Raw genomic sequence first — 20,492 nt, forward strand, 5'->3', positions numbered from 1 at the left:
CAACGTGTGATGTAATAATGCTACAAAGTGGATTCAGAGTTACAGGCGGATGTTTATTGTCATGAGTCTTGCCCTGGAGGAAGAATTGAGCGGTTTGCGCTAGATGGGCTAGCTGCTAAAAGTACAGATTGGCTATTATCGTAAAAATTCATGAAAAGAAAATGTGCTTTTTGGTCTTTATTTAAGGTTAGGTGTAGGCATTAGGGTTAGCAGTGTGGTTAAGGTTAGGTTTAAAATCAGATTTTATGACCAGCTAGTGACCACTAGTGCAGAGCTACCTCCAGTATATGAGTCATATCAATAAATGCCAAACTGCTTCAGAGTTACTGGTTTCATTTCCAGGTAATGTTGTACCTAACTCTTAACTGCACAATTTTCCAGTGTCCTAGTCTGCCCTGCAAAAATATGACATCTAAATAGTGAGGTTATGAAAGAACCAGGGTATAAATCACTTGACGTGAGTTTACTGTGTGCCTGTGTGTGAATGTGCCTCTCTCCTGCGAGGAGAATGTTTTGTCTTCTTCTCTCTGCTATACAGTAGTAGCTAAGTCCCCAGTGCACTCTCATTATTTTCAATATAACCACTCCTTATCAAGTGTGTCAGCAGGCTCCTAATTGGTTTATGCAGACAAAAGTCATAATCAACGCTTTGAAACCTATTAGGGGCCATTCCATCTGGCAATGATTGCATATCACAATTAGATGTGTTGACAAACATGAATAATGGTCAATGGTTTATTATGAAATCATTAGCACTTGGAAATCTCATTATAAGTGGAATGTCATCCTATAATGCGTTGATATTAATTTACTGCGAACCACAGGGCCAGAAATGAGCTAAAGCTACAGACAACCCTGTTCCCCTTAGCCAGCTCAAGCAGAATGGACTAGGGAAATACAGAGCATACAACAAGGCAAACCATGGCATTAATCATAGGACAGACTTCAGATCAGATTTGTGTTATAGTATCTGAAGGACCATTTCAACTGACTGAGTAAGATATTGTTGACGCAGTTTAGCAGGACCATGTTTGGTTTAGGAATATCATAAACATATTGTGCTTTCACTTTAGTGATCTATTATTCGTCATGTCTTATACATACAGCTAGCCATACTTTATTTCACCCCATAGCTAAGGGATGATGTCTTATAAAGAAACCCTACTATTCCCTTTAAAGTTCACTGTTTTTCATCAGAGCCACATATATAACAAATGTAGTGCACTATACAGGCAATAGTCATTTGAGACACATCCTTGGACAGCTTCCATGCCTGAACAAGCCTCCTCATCTCTGTTATTTTATACTATGTGTGCATTTCCATTTCTACACTCTATTTGCTCTGTTTATCTTCAGAGATTTCCATGGCAACCTTGTGGTCATTATTAAGGACATAGTAAAGTACAGTCTGTCTGATTTAAAATGACATACTGTATGTTGCTTTGGCAAGGACATAACAAAAGAGAACACTGAACTCGACATTGTCAGCACAAACAAAGCTATGATTCCCCTATACGGAGAGGAGGGTGGAATCTGCATTATAGCTTTAGCTAGTGATCTATTGACATAAATTGTTGAGATATTTCTCATAATGTGTTTCTAGAGAAAAGGGCACGACTATAAGACATCAAAGACAACCTCTCTGTTTCCCAAAAACTGAAGTGAAAGTGTGTTCTGTCACTTTAATTCTGGGGACAGATGGTAATTGGGTGAGGCTATGGTTGTTAATATTTAGGGTGCATAATAAACGGCCACTTGAGCTTTAAAGGGCATATGGCAGAACTCATATAGGAATTCAATGGCAGTTTGGAACAGAAGGGCAATGTCCACCTCAACTTTTAGCTTGATAAAACAGACACCCTTGCATAATAGATGGCCGTTCAAGACTGACTTGAGGATATTATGTCGTTTTTGGTGATTTATGGATAGTTGGTCATCTGGGAACAGCTTTGACTGTTGATTCAAGATGGAGCAGAAGATGAAGTGATGCTTGCTGTTCTGAATTCACACCAACTCATTAAAACACACACAGTAGAATGTCAAGTACTCATTAAACAGTATAGCTTAAAAAGTGTAACAATAAAACATTGTTAAGTGTTGTGATGTACTGTATATAATATATGACAGGGAGGGCAACTTTGATGGGGGTGGTGGCCACAAACAATTCTACACATTTGCAGTAGGGTGGAGAGAAATGTTTGCAGTTTTTAATATGAGTGAGACTGACTTAGTGTGAAAAGTGAGACTGACTAACAGAATCAATGGAGGCCTCCCAGCCGGTAATTCAACCATGATAAAAGTTTAGAGAGCTGACCGCAAAACTAACTTACCAATCAAAAACATGTTTTGCTGACATGGGCTAATTGACTGACTATCAGTGAGTGGCATAACAAGAGAAAAACTGCTGATGCAAAACCAAATTATGTCCATCCCTGATATATTGCATGATAAAGGATTAGCGTTCTTTGAGGCCTGTCTATTAAGTTCAAATCAACTGCAGTTATTCACATAGGTGGATCTGTTATCTTTGGAAATGAATACTGGCAGAAATGGGATGAATTGAGAGTAATTGACTTTAAATGCTTAAATAGTGTTGTTCCATTTCCACCGAGAATTCAAATAGCCAATGGAATTATATCAGTTAAAAATGCATTGTTCAAAATGATTGGATCCCGTTTATAATACACCAGCATCCTCCCCTCGCGAGAATAACTACACTGTACCTTTAAAAAGAAAAATAAGATTGGAGAAAACATTGGGAGGGATCTTAGACCACAGGTCTATCGCATACCACAGGTTTTCAATAGAACCTCTTCAATTCAAACCACAGATTTTCCATAGGGTTCAATACCGGAGACTGAGATGGCTATTGCAAAATGTTGCTTTTGTGGTCGGGGGATATTGCTTGGCGTGCTTGAGGTTATTGTCTTGCTGGTTGATTCACTTGCATCTAAGTTTCAGCCTACTACAAGAGGCAACCAGGTTTTAGGCTAAATAGTGAATTATGCATATTTTGTATATGCATTGTTCTTTGAAAGGCCAAACCCACCATTGGCGTGTGTGGTCAAAAAGCTCTATTTTCATGTCATCTGACCATATCAAGGATCTGGAAAGATTCTGTATGGAGGAATGGTCTAAGATCCCTCCCAATGTGTTTTCTAATCTCATAAAACATTTTAGAAAAAAGCTCAGTGTTGTTATCCTTGCAAGGGGAGGGTGCAGGAGTATTGAAAACAGGGGATTCAATCCATTTTTAACCCTATCTTAAAAAAATGAATATCATTACTTGTTAAACAAAGTCTCTTTTGCTGAGCAATTTTTAAAAGCTCAGTATTTGTATTACTAATTTTATACAGTCTTTTTTGCTTCACCTTTATCAAGGGTATTTGCCTTTTTATTTCTCTTATTTGGTTAGGTCAGGGTGTGATTTGGGTGGGCATTCTATGTTTTTTTTCTTTGTTTTTTACTAATTTTATACAGTCTTTTTTGCTTCACCTTTATCAAGGGATCCAATAATTTCAGACCCCACTGTTGTCACGCCCTGACCTTAGGGAGCCTTTTTATTTCTCTTATTTGGTTAGGTCAGGGTGTGATTTGGGTGGGCATTCTATGTTTTTTTTCTTTGTTTTTGGCCGAGTGTGGTTCCCAATCAGAGGCAGCTGTCTATCGTTGTCTCTGATTGGGGATCATACATAGGCAGCCGTTTTTCCCACATTTAGGTTGTGGGATCTTGTCTTTGTTTGTTTGCATGTGTTGCACTCTGAAGCTTTACGTTCGTTGTGTTGTTTTTTTGGGTGGAACATTTAATAAAGAAAATGTACGCTACCACGCTGCACCTTGGTTAGGTCATTCTACCACTAACGACAGACAACTGTATAACAACTGTATATGGTTAAATTTAGGGCCGGGACAATACCAGTATCGCAATACTCATTAGCAGTGGTGGAAAAAGTACCCAATTTTCATACTTTAAAAGAAAATGACTCAAGTAAAAGTTAAAGTCGCCCAGTAAAATACTACTTGAGTAAAACTCTAAAAGTATTTGGTTTTAAATGTACTTAAGTATCAAAAGAAAAAGTATAAATAATTTAAAATGTATTTATTTTTAGCAAACCAGATGACTCAATTGTATGGATAGTCAGGGGCACAGTTCAACACTCAAACAATTTAGAAATGAAGCATTTGTTTTTAATGAGTCTGCCAGATCAGAGGCAGTAGGGATGACCAAGTATGCTCTCTTGATAAGTGCGTGAATTAGACAATTTTCCTGTCCTGCTAAGCATTCAAAATGTAATGAGTACTTTGAGTGCCAGGTAAAATGTAAGGAGTAAAAAGTACATTATTTTATTTAGGAATGTAGTGGAGTAAAAGTAAAAGTTGCAAAAATATCAATAGTAAAGTACAGATACCAAAACGACTTAAGAAAAAAATACTTATAAGTACTACTTAAGTACTTTATGCCACTGCTCATTACTATCATGACAAGGAAACAAGACATTTCTTGACAACTTAACTTCTTTAGGAAAACAGTCCTAATGTTGGAAACAAACATCATTATGTTTTTTCCCAAGCTATATCACACAATATTTTACATGCAGCTTGTTTTTAAATTACCAATGTATTTGGTCTGCTTCATGTTTTTCTTTTTTTGCCATGGAAAAAAATATTGCGATACTGGTATAGTCCCAGCCCCAGTGAAATTGCCACAGATCAGTTTCTGTCTATGTTGATGCTATCTCTGGGTGGTTAGGTGGGTGTGTGTGTGTGTTGATGTTTCCCCCAAGGTGTGCCTTGTTACAACAGCAAATGTGCACTCACTCTCCACTCTCGTCAACCTATTCCATCCCCCTCTGAGAACTCGTTGGTTGATGCAAAGAAGTCCATGTGAAGTGTAATTTGGAGAGCCTTTTGTTGTCGATGCTAATCTCAATAATGTTGCTAGGGCCTAGCTTATCTCTGGGGCTTTAAACCAGAGGGGGGAGGGATGAGATGGCTCTATTATTAATTTTTCCTCATGCTCGCCTAGTTGCTACCCCCCCCCTTTAACAATCTAATAAGCCTTCTCTCACTGTGGACAGACAGTTCCATAATGGCCTCAGGATTATAAGGGAGGCTGTTGGCTGTAATTGCAATGGGCCTCCGGCTTTGTTTGCACTTCCATCTCCCAAACTCAAATCAGCGATCGGTCACGCATCGGAGTCAATGAAAAGCTGCATTATCCTGTTAGGTGTTTATTTATTACGTTTTTTGTTTACTTTTACAATGTACAGATGACCTATCTTCCCTGTTAATGCAATCACTTTGTTATACATAGAACCATACACATTAGAATAGGAAGGATTATCAAAGTATGCTGAAGTGAAAATAGTAGATTTGATCTATACAGATTGAGGCTTTGTGGTTTTGTTTTGTTGTCGTGAATTTTTGCAGGAACTTTAAAGATATTGTGCAGCTGTTGACAATTTACAGTATTTACAGTTCAATTGTTGACAGAGTATTCAAGGAAAAACTGTTTTTCATTTAAGAAATGTTGTCATTGTTTGAGTCACAATGCTGTTTTAGTGCTGTCTTCTGAAGAAAATCAAGAATGTGTTACTGAAATTAAACTTGATTAAATATGTATGTTTATCAATCCCAGTGGGATTATTTTATTTGTGTGATTAATTTAGCAATTTTACATTCTAGTTGAATATTGTATGTTTGCTACACTACATGATCAAAAGTAAGTGGACACCTTGTCGTCGAACATCTCATTCCAAAATCATGGGCATAAATATAGAGGTTTTCCAATAGATGTTGCTGCGGGGACTTGCTTCCATTCAGCCACAAGAGCATTAGTGAGGTTGGCCACTGTTGTTGGGCGAATAGGCCTGGCCCGCTGTGTTCCAATTCATCCCAAAGGTGTTCGGTGGGGTTAAGGTCAGGACTCTGTGTAGGCCAGTCAAGTTCTTCCACACCGATCTCGACAAGCCATTTCTGTATGGACCTCGCTTTGTGCACAGGGGCATTGTCATGCTGAAACAGGAAAGGGCCTTCCCAAAACTGTTGCCACAAAGTTGAAAGCACAGAAGAGTCTAGAATCTCATTGTATTCTGTAGAGTTAAGATTTCCCTTCACTGGAACTAAGAGCCTTGCCTGGACCATGAAAAACAGCCCCAGACCATTATTCCTCCTCTACCAAACTTAACTTTACAGTTGGCACTATGTATTCGGGCAGGTAGTGTTGCCTGGCATCCGCCAAACCCAGATTTGTTCGTCGGACTGCCAGATGGTGAAGCCTGATTTGTCAGTCCAGAGAATGCGTTTCCACTGCTCCAGATTCCAATGGCGGCAAGCTTTATACCACTCCAGCCGACGCTTGGAATTGCGCTTCTTTATGGCTGAGGCATTGTTGCCCCTAGACATTTCTACTTCACAAAAACATCAGTTACAGTTGACCCAGGCAGCTCGAGCAGGGCAGAAATTTGGTGAATTTTGGAAAGGTGGCATCCTATGACAGTGCCACATTGAAAGACACTGAGCTCTTCAGTAAGGCCATTCTACTGCCATTTTGTGTCTATGTAGATTGCATGGCTGTGTGCTTGATTTTATACACTTGTCAGCAACAGGTGTGGCTGAAATAGCCGAATCCACTCATTTGAAGGGGTGTCCACATACTTTTCTATATATAGTGTATGAATGTGTTGATATCAATCACTGATATATGATTCAGTGATACATTTTTGGTGAAATGTGTTATTAGTGTTTAATATATTTTTGTAGTATTGGCTAGGATTTCTATTCCATCTTACCATTCTAGGAGTAACGTGAAGGGCTGGATAACCTACATATAGCCACTGGCTGACCTTGTGTGGTGTGATTCAATTGAAACTTCAAAACTATTCCTGAAATAGGTAGTGATGCAAAGTGCAACTCTGCCCTACAGTCTAGTAGTTATGTCTATGCATTTCATGCACTTGTGTTGGGCTTAAATAACCTTCTTCACATGTATAGTTAGCTATGGTACTATGTGTCAGCAAACAAGCACAAGTTGCCCTCTCAGTTATCCTTTGAGAAAGAAGCTGTGTATGTAATTTTGCCTGAGGTTTTTCTGATCCCTAGCAAATAGTTTTATCGCAGAGGATATCTGTTCAGCTGCACAGATGTGAACAAATTTGATTGCTCCAGTCCTGTCGTACTTCAAGAATACTCGTTTGAACAGCGACAAGGAAAAACGAACTTCTTGGATAAATACAAGATAACAAATCATTCCCCCTTCTCAAGACATCTGGCAAATAAAACAAATAAGTGTTTAGAACCACTACACAACCCCATGTGAATATTTCACATGAAGGTTTCTCCTGAAGAAGGTTCTGAATTTTCTAGGGATGATGGTGTTGATATCAGCCAAAACCAGCCTTTTAAAGCACTTCATGGCTACAGACGTGCGTGCTACGGGGCAGTAGTCATTTAGGCAGATTACCTTTGCGGTTTTGAGCACAGGGACTATGATGGTCTGCTTGAAATTTGTAGGTATTACAGACTCAGTCAGGGAGAGGTTGAAAATGTCAGTGAAGACACTTGCCAGTTGGTCCGTGCATGCTCTGAGTACACGTCATGGTAATCCGTCTGGCACCGTGGCCTTGTGAATATTGACTTGTTTAAAGGTTTTACTCACATCGGCTACAGAGTGCGTGATCCGACAGTCGTCCGGAACAGCTGGTGTTCTCATGCATGCTTCAGTGTTGCTTATCTCGTAGTGATTATAAAAGGCATTTAGCCCGTCTGATAGGCTCGCGTAACTGGGCAGCTCGTGGCTGGGTTCCCCTTTGTAGTCCGTAATAGTTTGCAAGCCCAGCCACATCCGGCGAGCGTTGGAGCCAGTGTAATACGATTCAATATTAGTCCTGTATTGATTCTTTGCCTGTTTGATGGTTTGTCGGAAGGCTTAGCAGGATTTATTTTAAGCGTCCGGGGTAGAGTCCCGCTCTAGCCTTTAGCTTTAGCTTCTGGTTGGGGTTTGTACTGTACAGTCGGTGACTGTGGGGACTACGTCATCGATTGATGAAGCCAGTGACTGGTGTGGTGTACTCCTCAATGTCATTGGAAGAATCTCAGAACATATTCCAGTCTGTTCTATCAAAACAGTCCTTTAGCTTAGCATCTGTATCATCTGACCACTTCCTTATTGAGTGAGTCACTGGTTCTTCCTGCTTCGTTTTTGCTTGTAAGAAGGATAGAGTTATGGTCAGATTTGCCAAATGGAGGGCAAGGGAGTTTTTTTCTCCTCTGGTTTCACATTTAGCATGCTGGTAGAAATTAGGTTAACTTCTTGAAACTCCCCATCCCGGATCCGGGATCGTGACTAAAGCCTCAGGCTCATTAGCATAACGCAACGTTAACGATTTCTGAAAATTGCAAATAAAATTAAAATAATGCGTTTGCTCTCAAGCTTAGCCTTTTCTTAACAACACTGTCATCTCAGATTTTCAAAATATGCTTTTGAACCATAGAAATTGACTAATTTGTGTAAGAGTATGCAAAGCTAGCATAGCATTTTGTGTAGCATGTAGCACGCAACATTTTCACAAAAACCAGATAACCAAATAAATAAAATAATTTACCTTTGAAGAGCTTCTGATGTTTTCAATGAGGAGACTCTCAGTCACATACCAAATGCGCAGTGTTTCCTGAAAGCGTCTGTGTGTAGGAGAAATCGTTCCGTTTTCTACATTGCGTCTGGCTACCGAAACGAACCGAAAATGCAGTCACCTACAACGTAAAACTTTTTCCGGATTAACTACATAATATCGACGAAACATGGCAAACGTTGTTTGGAATCAGTCCTCAAGGTGTTTTTTCACATATCTCTTCATTGACATGCAGTTCGTGGAAGCTTGCTTTACTCTCTGTATCGTATGGAAAAATACTGGCAGGTGACTTTTGCGCACCAATTTCGGCGCAGGACACCGGGCGGACACGTGGTAAATGTGGTCTCTTATGGTCAATCTTCCAATGATCTGCCTACAAATACGTCACAATGCTGCAGACACCTTGGGGAAACGACAGAAAGGGCAGACTTACTCCTCTCGCGTTCACAGCCATATAAGGAGATCATGGAAAACAGAGCCTCAAAAATCCTTGTCATTTCCTGGATGCCATCTCATCTTGGTTTTGCCTGAAGCTCACGTTATAGGGCACGCACAGAGAAGATCTTTGTATTTCTGGACACGTCAGAGTGTTTTCTTTCGAACGGTAGCAATTATATGCATAGTCGAGCATCTTTTTGTGACAAAATATCTTGTTTAAAACGGGAACGTTTTTCATCCAAAAATGAAATTGCGCCCCTAGAGTTTCAACAGGTTAAAGGTCCCGGCCACTAGGAGCGCTGCCTCTGGATGAGCATTTTCTTGTTTGCTTATGGCCTTATACAGCTCGTTGAGTGCCGTCTTAGTGACAGCATCCGTTTGTGGAGGTAAATAGAGAGCTACGAAAAATGGTAAATGGTGTGGTCTACAGTTTATCATGAGATACTCAACCTCAGGTGAGCTAAACCTTGAGACTTCCTTAATATTACATTTTGTGCACCACCTGTTATTTACAAATAGACACAGACCACCACCCCTTGTCTTACCAGAGGCAGCTGTTCTATCTTGCTGATGGACCGAAAACCCCGCCAGCTATATGTTATCCTTGTCGTCGTTCAACCACGACTCTGTGAAACATATCATATTACAATTTTTAATGTCTCCTTGGTAGGATAGTCTTGATTGGAGCTCATCCATTTTGTTATCCAATGATTGCACATTGGCTAATAGGACTGATGATAGAGGGGGATTACTCACTCGCCGTCGGATCCTTACAAGGCACCCCGACCTACGTCCCCAATATCTCTGCCTCTTCTTCATACGAATCATGGGGATTTGGGCCTTGTCTGGTGTCTGAAGTAAATCCTTTGTGTCCGACTCCAGAAAGAAAAAATCTTTGTCTAGTAAAAGGTGAGTAATCACTGTCCTGATATCCAGATGCTCTTTTCTGTCATAAATAAGTTACAGATAACGCGAAAAAGCACACAATAGCGCAATTGGTTAGGAGTCTGTAAAACGCCATCCATCTCCTCTGGCTCCATCTTTGTCCTTCTTTACGAGGCATTGTAAATGTGTTCTTCTTTGCGAGGTATTGGAAAACCACTCTGGTCTTCATCATTGAATCTGTGCTTGAAATTCACTACATGACTGAGGGACCTTACAGATGATTGTATGTGTGTGGTACAGAGATGGGATAATCATTCAAAAATCATATTAACCACTATTAACGCACACAGAGTGAGTCCATGCTACTCATTATCATCATGTTTTGTTGTTGCCCATTCTTGTCATCAAAATGGCATAGCAGTCAGACGTCTTTTGTCCTCGTCTTGTCGTGTCCCATATATATATATCAACATTGGATTGGTCAACATTGGATCATTCAGAGATCCTCAATGAACTTCTGGAGAGAGTTTGCTGCACTGAAAGTAAAGGGGCTGAATAATTTTGCACGCCCAATTTTTCAGTTTTTGATTTGTTAAAAAAGTTTGAAATATCCAATAAATGTCCACTTCGTGATTGTGTCCCACTTGTTGTTGATTCTTCACAAAAAATACAGTTTTATATCTTTATGTTTGAAGCCTGAAATGTGGCAAAAGGTCGCAACGTTCAAGGGGGCCGAATACTTTCTCAATATATAACTTTCTTTGCATACCTTTTTATATATATTTTTTATTTTCCATAAACTCATCTTCAAAACGAGCCTGTTCAAAAGAAAGTATTATTTAACTCAAATCTGCAATCCTCCATAGAAGCTAACCAGAAAATAGCCAGAAGCCAGTTTGCTTCTTTACTGGCTAATCGTTAGTATTCAACTAACCACGGTTTGTGGTCATCAGCTATCCTTTAGCTCGAACATTCGGACCTATTTTTCTCTCCATGTCCACGGATTTCAACCGCAAGCTCTGGACATTTATACCTAGACCTCGCATCTCGCTAGCTGCTATCCGTGTGACTATCGGCTTACGTCGATCCCGGGGAAAACATCAATTATTCCGGTGCTAGCCAGCTGAAGAGTTCGATCAGTCACTCCTGGGCTATCACCTATCCGGACCCGTTTTACTGCCAACACGGAGCCCCACCGGGCCTTCACAACTGGACTACCGGCGTTATCTGCCCAAGGGAGTTATCCAGCTGGCTCCTCCGTCACGACGTTACCTGAACGCCCATCTGCGGCCCGCTAATCGTTTGCTGTCTTATCAGCTGCTATCTGAATAGACCTATCGGACAATGTTTTTCTTGGGCCTCTATAACTATACTATTTTTTTTTGCAAATTGGATTTATCCCCTCTACCACACAGAACCCCACTAATCCTACCGACGGAAACGCACGAGGTGGCTAAAACAGACCTCCATCCTATGCTAGCTTGCTACTGATGGCCCAGGTTAGCTGTCTGAATCGCCGAGACCCCAACCAACCTCACTACTCACTGGACCCTTTTGATCACTCGACTAAGCATGCCTCTCCTTAATGTCAATATGCCTTGTCCATTGCTGTTCTGGTTAGTGTTTATTGGCTTATTTCACTGTAGAGCCTCTAGTCCTGCTCACTATACCTTATCCAACCTATTAGTTCCACCACCCACACATGCGATGACATCTCCTGGTTTCAATGATGTTTCTAGAGACAATATCTCTCTCATCATTACTCAATACCTAGGTTTACCTCCACTGTATTCACATCCTACCATATCTTTGTCTGTACATTATACCTTGAAGCTATTTTATCGCCCCCAGAAACCTCCTTTTACTCTGTTGCAGACGTTCTAGACGACCAATTCTCATTGCTTTTCGCCGTACCCTTATCCTACTCCTCCTCTTTTCCTCTGGTGATGTAGAGGTGAATCCAGGCCATGCAGTGCCTAGCTCCACTCCTATTTCCCAGGCACTCTCTTTTGATGACTTCTGTAACCGTGATAGCCTTGGTTTCATGCATGTTAACATTAGAAGCCTCCTCCCTAAGTTTGTTTTATTCACTGCTTTAGCACACTCTGCCAACCCGGATGTTCTAGCTGTGTCTGAATCCTGGCTTAGGAAGACCACCAAAAATTCTGAAATTTTCATCCCGAACTACAACATTTTCAGACAAGATAGAACTGCCAAAGGGGGCGGTGTTGCAATCTACTGCAAAGATAGCCTGCAGAGTTTTGTCCTACTTTCCAGGTCTGTACCCAAACAATTTGAACTTCTACTTTTAAAAATCCACATCTTTAAAACAAGTCTCTCACCGTTGCCGCCTGCTATAGACCACCCTCTGCCCCCAGCTGTGCTCTGGACACCATATGTGAACTGATTGCCCCCTACATCTATCTTCAGAGCTCGTGCTGCTAGGCGACCTAAACTGGAACATGCTTAACATCCCAGCCATCCTACAATCTAAGCTTGATGCCCTCAATCTCACACAAATTATCAATGAACCTACCAGGTACCTCCCCAAAGCCGTAAACACGGGCACCCTCATAGATATCATACTAACCAACTTGCCCTCTAAATACACCTCTGCTGTCTTCAACCAAGATCTCAGCAATCACTGCCTCATTGCCTGCATCCGTAACGGGTCAGCGGTCAAACGACCTCCACTCATCACTGTCAAACGCTCCCTGAAACACTTCAGCGAGCAGGCCTTCCTAATCGACCTGGCCGGGGTATCCTGGAAGGATATTGATCTCATCCCGTCAGTAGAGGATGCCTGTTTTTTTTTAAATGCCTTCCTAACCATCTTAAATAAGCATGCCCCATTCAAGAAATTTAGAACCAGGAACAGATATAGCCCTTGGTTCTCCCCAGAACTGACTGCCCTTAACCAACACAAAAACATCCTATGGTGTTCTGCATTAGCATCGAACAGCCCCCGCCCATGATATGCAGCTTTTCAGGGGAAACTAGAAACCATTATACACAGGCAGTTAGAAAGGCCAAGGCTAGTGCTTTTTCAAGCAGGAATTTGCTTCCTGCAACACTAACTCAAAAAAGTTCTGGGACACTGTAAAGTCCATGGAGAATAAGAACACCTCCTCCCAGCTGCCCACTGCACTGAAGATAGGAAACACTGTCACCACTGATAAATCCACTATAATTGAGAATTTCAAACAGCATTTTTCTACGACTGGCCATGCCTTCCACCTGACTACCCCTACCCCGGTCAACAGCACTGCACCCCCCACAGCAACTCGCCCAAGCCTTCCCCATTTCTCCTTCTCCCAAATCCAGTCAGCTGATGTTCTGAAAGAGCTGCAAAATCTGGACCCCTGCAAATCAGCCGGGCTAGACAATCTGGACCCTTTCTTTCTAAATTTATCTGCCGAAATTGTTTCCACCCCTATTACTAGCCTGTTCAACCTCTCTTTCGTGTCGTCTGAGATTCCCAAAGATTGGAAAGCAGCTGTGGTCATCCCCCTCTTCAAAGGGGAGGACACTCTTGACCCAAACTGCTACAGACCTATATCTATCCTACTCTGCCTTAGAAAGCCAAGTCAATGAAAGCCAAGTCAACAAACAGATTACCAACCATTTCTAATCTCACCATACCCTCTCTGCTATGCAATCTGGTTTCAGAGCTGGTCATGGGTGCACCTCAGCCACGCTCAAGGTCCTAAACGATATCTTAACCGCCATCGATAAGAAACATTACTGTGCATCCGTATTCATTGATCTGGCCAAGGCTTTCGACTCTGTCAATCACCACATGCTCATCGGCAGACTCGACAGCCTTGGTTTCTCAAATGATTGCCTCGCCTGGTTCACCAACTACTTCTCTGATAGAGTTCAGTGTGTCAAATCGGAGGGTCTGCTGTCCGGACCTCTGGCAGTCTCTATGGGGGTGCCACAGGGTTAAATTATTAGACCGACTCTCTTCTCTGTATACATAAATGATGTCGCTCTTGCTGCTGGTGAGTCGCTGATCCACCTCTACGCAGTTGACACCATTCTGTATACTTCTGGCCCTTCTTTGGACACGGTGTTAACAACCCTCCAGGCAAGCTTCAATGCCATGCCTCCAATTGCTCTTAAATACAAGTAAAACTAAATGCATGCTCTTCAACCGATCGCTGCCTGCACCTGCCTGCCTGTCCAACATCACTACTCTGGACGGCTCTGACTTAGAAGACGTGGACAACTACAAATACCGAGGTGTCTGGTTATACTGTAAACTCTCCTTCCAGACCCACATCAAACATCCCCAATCCAAAGTTAAATCTAGAATTGGCTTCCTATTTCGCAACAAAGCATCCTTCATTCATGCTGCCAAACATACCCTTGTAAAACTGACCATCCTACCAATCCTCGACTTCGGCAATGTCATTTACAAAATAGCCTCCAATACCCTACTCAACAAATTGGATGCAGTCTTATCACAGTGCCATCCGTTTTGTCACCAAATACCCATATACTACACACCATCTCGACCTGTACGCTCTCGTTGGCTGGCCCTCGCTTCATACTCATCGCCAAACCCACTGGCTCTCCATGTCATCTACAAGACCCTGTTAGGTAAAATCCCCCCTTATCTCAGCTCGCTGGTCACCATAGCATCACCCACCTGTAGCACGCGCTCCAGCAGGTATATCTCTCTGGTCACCCCCAAAACCAATTCTTTCTTTGGCCGCCTCTCCTTCCAGTTCTCTGCTGCCAATGACTGGAACGAACTACAAACATTTCTGAAACTGGAAACACTTATCTCCCTCACTAGCTTTAAGCACCAGCTGTCAGAGCAGCTCTCAGATTACTGCACCTGTACATAGCCCACCTACAATTTAGCCCAAACAACTACCTCTTTCCCTACTGTATTTATTTATTTGATTTATTTATTTATTTTGCTCTTTTGCACTCCATTATTTTTATTTCTACTATGCAGATTCTTCCACTGCAAGTCTACCATTCCAGTATTTTACTTGCTATATTGTATTTACTTTGCCACCATGGCCTTTTTTTGCCTTTACCTCCCTTATCTCACCTCATTTGCTCACATCGTATATAGACTTGTTTCTACTGTATTATTGACTGTATGTTTGTTTTACTCCATGTGTAAATCTGTGTTGTTCTATGTGTCGAACTCCTTTGCTTTATCTTGGCCAGGTCGCAATTGTAAATGAGAACTTGTTCTCAACTTGCCTAACTGGTTAAATAAAGGTGAAATAAAAAAATAAAAAATTATGTGACTTGTTAAGCACATTTTACTCCTGAACATACTTAGTCTTGCCGTAGCAAAGGATTTGAATACTTATAGACTTAAGACATTTCAGCTTTAAATGTGTTATTAAGTTGTACAATTCAGGCTGTAACACAACACTATTTGGAAAAGTTATGGGGTGTGAATATTTTCTGAAGGCACTGCACCATGTAAATGGTGCCATGTTTCCTTGGGTTTGCAGATACAAAGGAGTGACTGAATCACAAATCTTAAGACATTACCCAAACCTTTTCCCTTTAGTTAAAAACCTAGCATAATTATTTTATCGACTTGACTGAAAATACAGGCATAACCGATTCTGCCATCTTTTGCACATGGAGTTGCTGATACGCTGAAGCCTGCATTATCATAGGTTAACCTTGCCATCACTCACCCGATCACCGCCTGCAACCATAAAATAACACAGTAATGGCCAATAACTCAATTTCCACTTCTTCGCCTCAATCTGCATAATGTAGATAGAAACACATTATAAAATGTTAAATTATCTGTACTTCCATTTCCCATGGCCCAGCACATTAAAGTTAAAAGAAACAACCCAGCCAGGACAACCTTTCCAGTCAGTCCCTTGTCAGCTGCAGCAGCAGTAGCTGTTGGTGGGACCAGGGCTTGGGGAAAGTAATGAGATCATGCTAATGTCGAGATATTGCTGTATGTGACATTTCAGCTGATTGGGAATGGGTTATCTCCAAGTAAAGGTGCCGCTCCATTTCAGTCTCAGCCCCATTGCCTCCTGCACTCTCTCTCTCTCTCTCTCTCACACACACACACACACACACACACACACACACACACACACACACACACACACACACACACACACACACACACACACACACACACACACACACACACACACACACACACACACAGAGAGAGAGAGAGAGGAGAAATAACTGATACCGGCACGTTTCTTTGAATAGCAAGACCTTAGAGACTTTATGATGTCCCTCGCGGGAGCAGTGGGTAGAGATTAAACCACAGTACTGCTGATGTCTGGGGAAATTTTATTTTATGTGATGTGTGTTGACATTTGATAACATATTGAGGGCCAGTGTTTCTGTAATGTGGTACCTGCTGCTGTTGTGTACAAGACACAGCTACTGTAACTCTTGAGAATTTCCACCTTGAGTGGCTCCTGCTTTCAAATGTTCAACCAACAGGTGTAGAAATGTCACGTTGTAGTGTCTGATGTATAGCCAACACGCTACCTTGGTCAATGCTGCAGACCATTTGAAAGGGTGATTTATGATCTATGCATCTTGGATCTCACACCTGTTTAACCTGGTTGCAAGTAATGTTTCATGCTCGCTAGACCGTCAGAAAACAGAAGTATGTTTGCATATGTGTCGAATTCAAGAGCTGCTGCTGCTATGAATTTATTATGGTTCTTTGTTATAAAAAATATATAAAAATATAAAAAGCACAACATAACAACACCATTACAAATTCTTTGTTTTATTTAGGATGATGAACATTTCGGCCTTCATTGGCCTTCATCAGAAGGCGAAACATTAAATAAAACAAATAATGTTTGATGGTGAGCGAGTGTTGCGCCTTTTCCTTTTCAATTATGATTACATTTTTGAATTGCACCTCGACTCACCTTAGTTGAGCGCACTCCACTTCTTTCCAACTGTGTATTTTTATGAAATGAACGTTTGAGTTGTTATGTGGCTTTTTGGGATATATTTTAGATGAAAAATAAATATTAAAAAATATAGAAACTGCACTTCAATCGTGGGGGGTTTGGTAATACTTTATGCACCTCTGTATGCTTTCTATTTTTAAAAACAGATGTTACTGTGTTATTTTTCAGGACACAAATTTGTCACTGAAGGGGAATATGTTGATATGACAGCGATCACTAAAGAACAGTCGGGATCATATGAATGCATCTCCTCCAATGACATCTCAGCCCCAGATGTGAAGACAGTGAACGTCACAGTCAATTGTAAGCATGAAAACAAACAATGATGCCAAGCACCACAACACTTAAACAAAGCTAAAGGGTCATCTTATTTGTTGCTATTTTATCAGCCACATGGTTTTCCCAGGCAGTTGTTGATCCAAGCTTGTTTTAAGAGCTTATAATAAATAAAAAAATGTAACTAGGCAAATCAGTTAAAAACAAATTCTTATTTACAATGACTGCCTAACCCAGAGAAACCCAGATGACACCGGGCCAAATGTGCGCCGTCCTATGGGACTTCCAATCACGGCCGGATGTGATACAGCCTGGATTCAAACCAGGGACTGTAGTGACACCTCTTGCACTGAGATGCTGTTCCTTAGACTGCTGTACCACCATTTTTTTTAAATGAGGGTTATTAAGATCATTTTAGAAGCCTCTTGAAGTTTAGCATGCGAGCTCGAGTGTACATTGTTATCAACAAATATACTGACGCACCTTACAGATTATTCAGGATAGTAGATACTTCACCTGTTTGAAACAGTTCACTTTAAAGGACAACAAAGTAATGGTTATCAGATAGTTAGACACAGCAATATGACATCATACACAGCGGAAAGAATTCTTGCCTGCAGAAATCAAAAGCATAATTTCAATCTGTCAAGACTGCCAAAACAGGCTATTTCCAATGTGCTCCCTCCTGTGAGGAATACCCACATTAGGAAGACCCAATAGTGGCAGATTTTTGTTGTTGTTGATTTCTGTAAGCAGGATGTTGCCCCGCTGTATGTGATGATGTCATGTTGCTGAGTCTATTTTTAATAAATGTATATGCACTGCTATAAAACTCATTAAATAACCTCAATTTCATACATCTTACAGATGCTCCCTTCATTTTGAAGGCTGGGAGTACAGGTACCCCAGTGGGCCAGAAAGGGGTGCTCCAATGTGAGGCCTCTGCTGTTCCTGGTGCAGATTTTGAGTGGTACAAAGAGGACCGCAGGTAAGTCCTAATAGATCTTTTAGAAAAGAGTCTAGGTTTTAAGGGTCTCAGTTTTGGCCTTTGTTGGTTGTAAGGAGATGTAAATCCCCCAGTTGTTTTTATTCTCGACTGGCAAAATGTAATTTTGTCTCATTAAGAACCTACTATTAAAAGTACTTTCTTTGGAGAACAATTTCTAATCTAAACCATCATGGCCACCAAAGGCGAGTTGTATTTCTTTGCATAATTTGTTTCTGTCAATGGGCTGCGTTGCTTGGACAACCTCTGAGAAAGTACAGGGGTTTTTATAATGAATGACTACGCTTCAAAAAATGATTGTTTCCCAAAGAACTGGCACAAGCCAGTGAAGCGTGGGGAATATTAGCAGTGCAGCCAAAGAGAAAATGTTACACAACGCAGGTTGTTGTACAGCGATGCAGAGCAGTCGTCTCAGCACGACCTAATGACCTGTGTTTGGTTTTAGGGCTTTAGAGACTTATTTCAAAAGTATTTTTGTCCATAAATTCCCGAGACTAATAGTCTTTACCAACTGTAGCATTCGTACTTGTGCTGAACCCTTCAAGGACATATACAAATGCCAACACAGCAACGACCTCAATGGCACTTGTTCAGTCAAACCTGACTGGATTATACTGACATTGTTTACAGATTACACCTTCAAATCGTATCCCCTAATGCAGTGGTTCTCAACTGGTTTGGCCTCATGACCAAAATTTAACCAGTTTGTCTCAGTCGCGATCCAATATTCGCATCCCATTTTTCTGTGGCCAAAATGCAATCTGGAAAACTATTTTTTTATGGTATTAGGATAGAAAATGTCAGAATTATATGACAAGGGAACAACAGTCCCACCATTTTCATTTTCAAAAATTCCATTTTGCCCATATGAATGTTAAGATCACTGGCTTGAGACCAGCTGCTAACTGTACAGTAAATTGAAAATATTGTGATTGAAGAAAAATAGTTCAGAGGTCAAATTATATAAAAAAAAATATATATAGGTTCATTGTCATTTCTACACACTTTCTAACTGGTTTTAGTAATTTAAGTTCAGACAAGAATATTTTTCATAAACTTTTTATATTATTATTTCTCTCTGTTTTTTTACTCAGACACAACCCATTCCAAACCTCCCCCATCAGTTGTCATTCGCTGGCCAAATTTGATTGTTATGAGATATACCCTTCAATTTCACGGGTATGGGGATTTATTATTGATAAACATATAGATATGGGATTACAGAATTAATATTAAGAATGTATTTTCTTCTTTACAGACTCCTAAATGGACTGAATGGGATTAAGATAGAGAACCAAGGTAAACAATCCATGCTTATGTTTTTGAATGTTTCTGAAGAGGACTATGGAAACTACACGTGTGTGGCCATGAACACCATGGGGATCACCAATGCAAGTATAATCCTCTATGGTAAGACTGCCTACTGTTACTGTTGTAGAACAATATCGTTGTAATATATGTTATTGTGTGCACTGGGATGCAATTATAGCAATTATAGATGCAATAATATAAATATATTATTGGGGCGGCAGGTAGCCTAGTGGTTAGAGCATTGGGCCAGTAACCAAAAGGTTAAGAATTTGTTCTTAACTGACTTGCCTAGTTAAAAATATCTATATATACAGTTGAAGTCGAAAGTTTACATACACCTTAACCAAATACATTTGAACTCAGTTTTTCACAATACCTGACATTAATCCTAGTAAAAATTCCCTGTCTTAGGTCAGTTAGGATCACCACTTTATTGTAAGTGAAATATCAGAATAATAGTAGAGAGAAAGATTTATTTCCACTTTTATTGCTTTCCTCACATTCCCAGTGGTTCAGAAGTTCACATACACTCAATTAGTTTTTGATAGCATTACCTTTAAATTGTTTCGGGTATCCTTCCACAAGCTTCTCACAATAAGTTGGGTGAATTTTGACCCATTCCTCCTGACAGCGCTGGTGTAACTGAGTCAGGTTTGTAGGCCTCCTTGCTCGCACACGCTTTTTCTGTTCTGCTTACCAATGTTCTATATGTTTGAGTCAGGACTTTGTGATGGCCACTCCAATACCTTGACTTTGTTGTCCTTAAGCCATTTTGCCACAACTTTGGAAGCATGTTTGGGGTCACTTTCCATTTGGAAGACCCATTTGCGACCAAGCTTTAACTTCCTGACTGATGTCTTGAGATGTTGCTTCAATATATCCACCTAATTTTCCTCCCTCATGATGCCATCTATTTTGTGAAGTGCACCAGTCCCTCCTGCCACAAAGCACCCCTACAACATGATGCTGCCACCCCCATGCTTCACGGTT

At 40.8% G+C, this 20,492-nt stretch overlaps 1 protein-coding gene across 2 annotated transcripts in view; it reads left to right on the forward strand.

Annotated features, from left to right (window-relative positions):
- The window catches only part of LOC135550818 (opioid-binding protein/cell adhesion molecule-like), a 329,729-nt gene that overhangs the window by 307,086 nt on the left and 2,151 nt on the right, over positions 1-20,492 (forward strand). For both annotated transcript variants that reach the window (XM_064981949.1, XM_064981948.1), the window contains 3 exons: positions 17,078-17,212; positions 18,053-18,173; positions 19,450-19,601. In XM_064981949.1, the coding sequence (XP_064838021.1) occupies positions 17,078-17,212; positions 18,053-18,173; positions 19,450-19,601 (408 nt within the window). The remainder of the gene's footprint in view (positions 1-17,077; positions 17,213-18,052; positions 18,174-19,449; positions 19,602-20,492) is intronic.

Source organism: Oncorhynchus masou, chromosome 12, assembly GCF_036934945.1.
Source record: "Oncorhynchus masou masou isolate Uvic2021 chromosome 12, UVic_Omas_1.1, whole genome shotgun sequence".
Classification (NCBI taxonomy): Eukaryota; Metazoa; Chordata; class Actinopteri; order Salmoniformes; family Salmonidae; genus Oncorhynchus; species Oncorhynchus masou.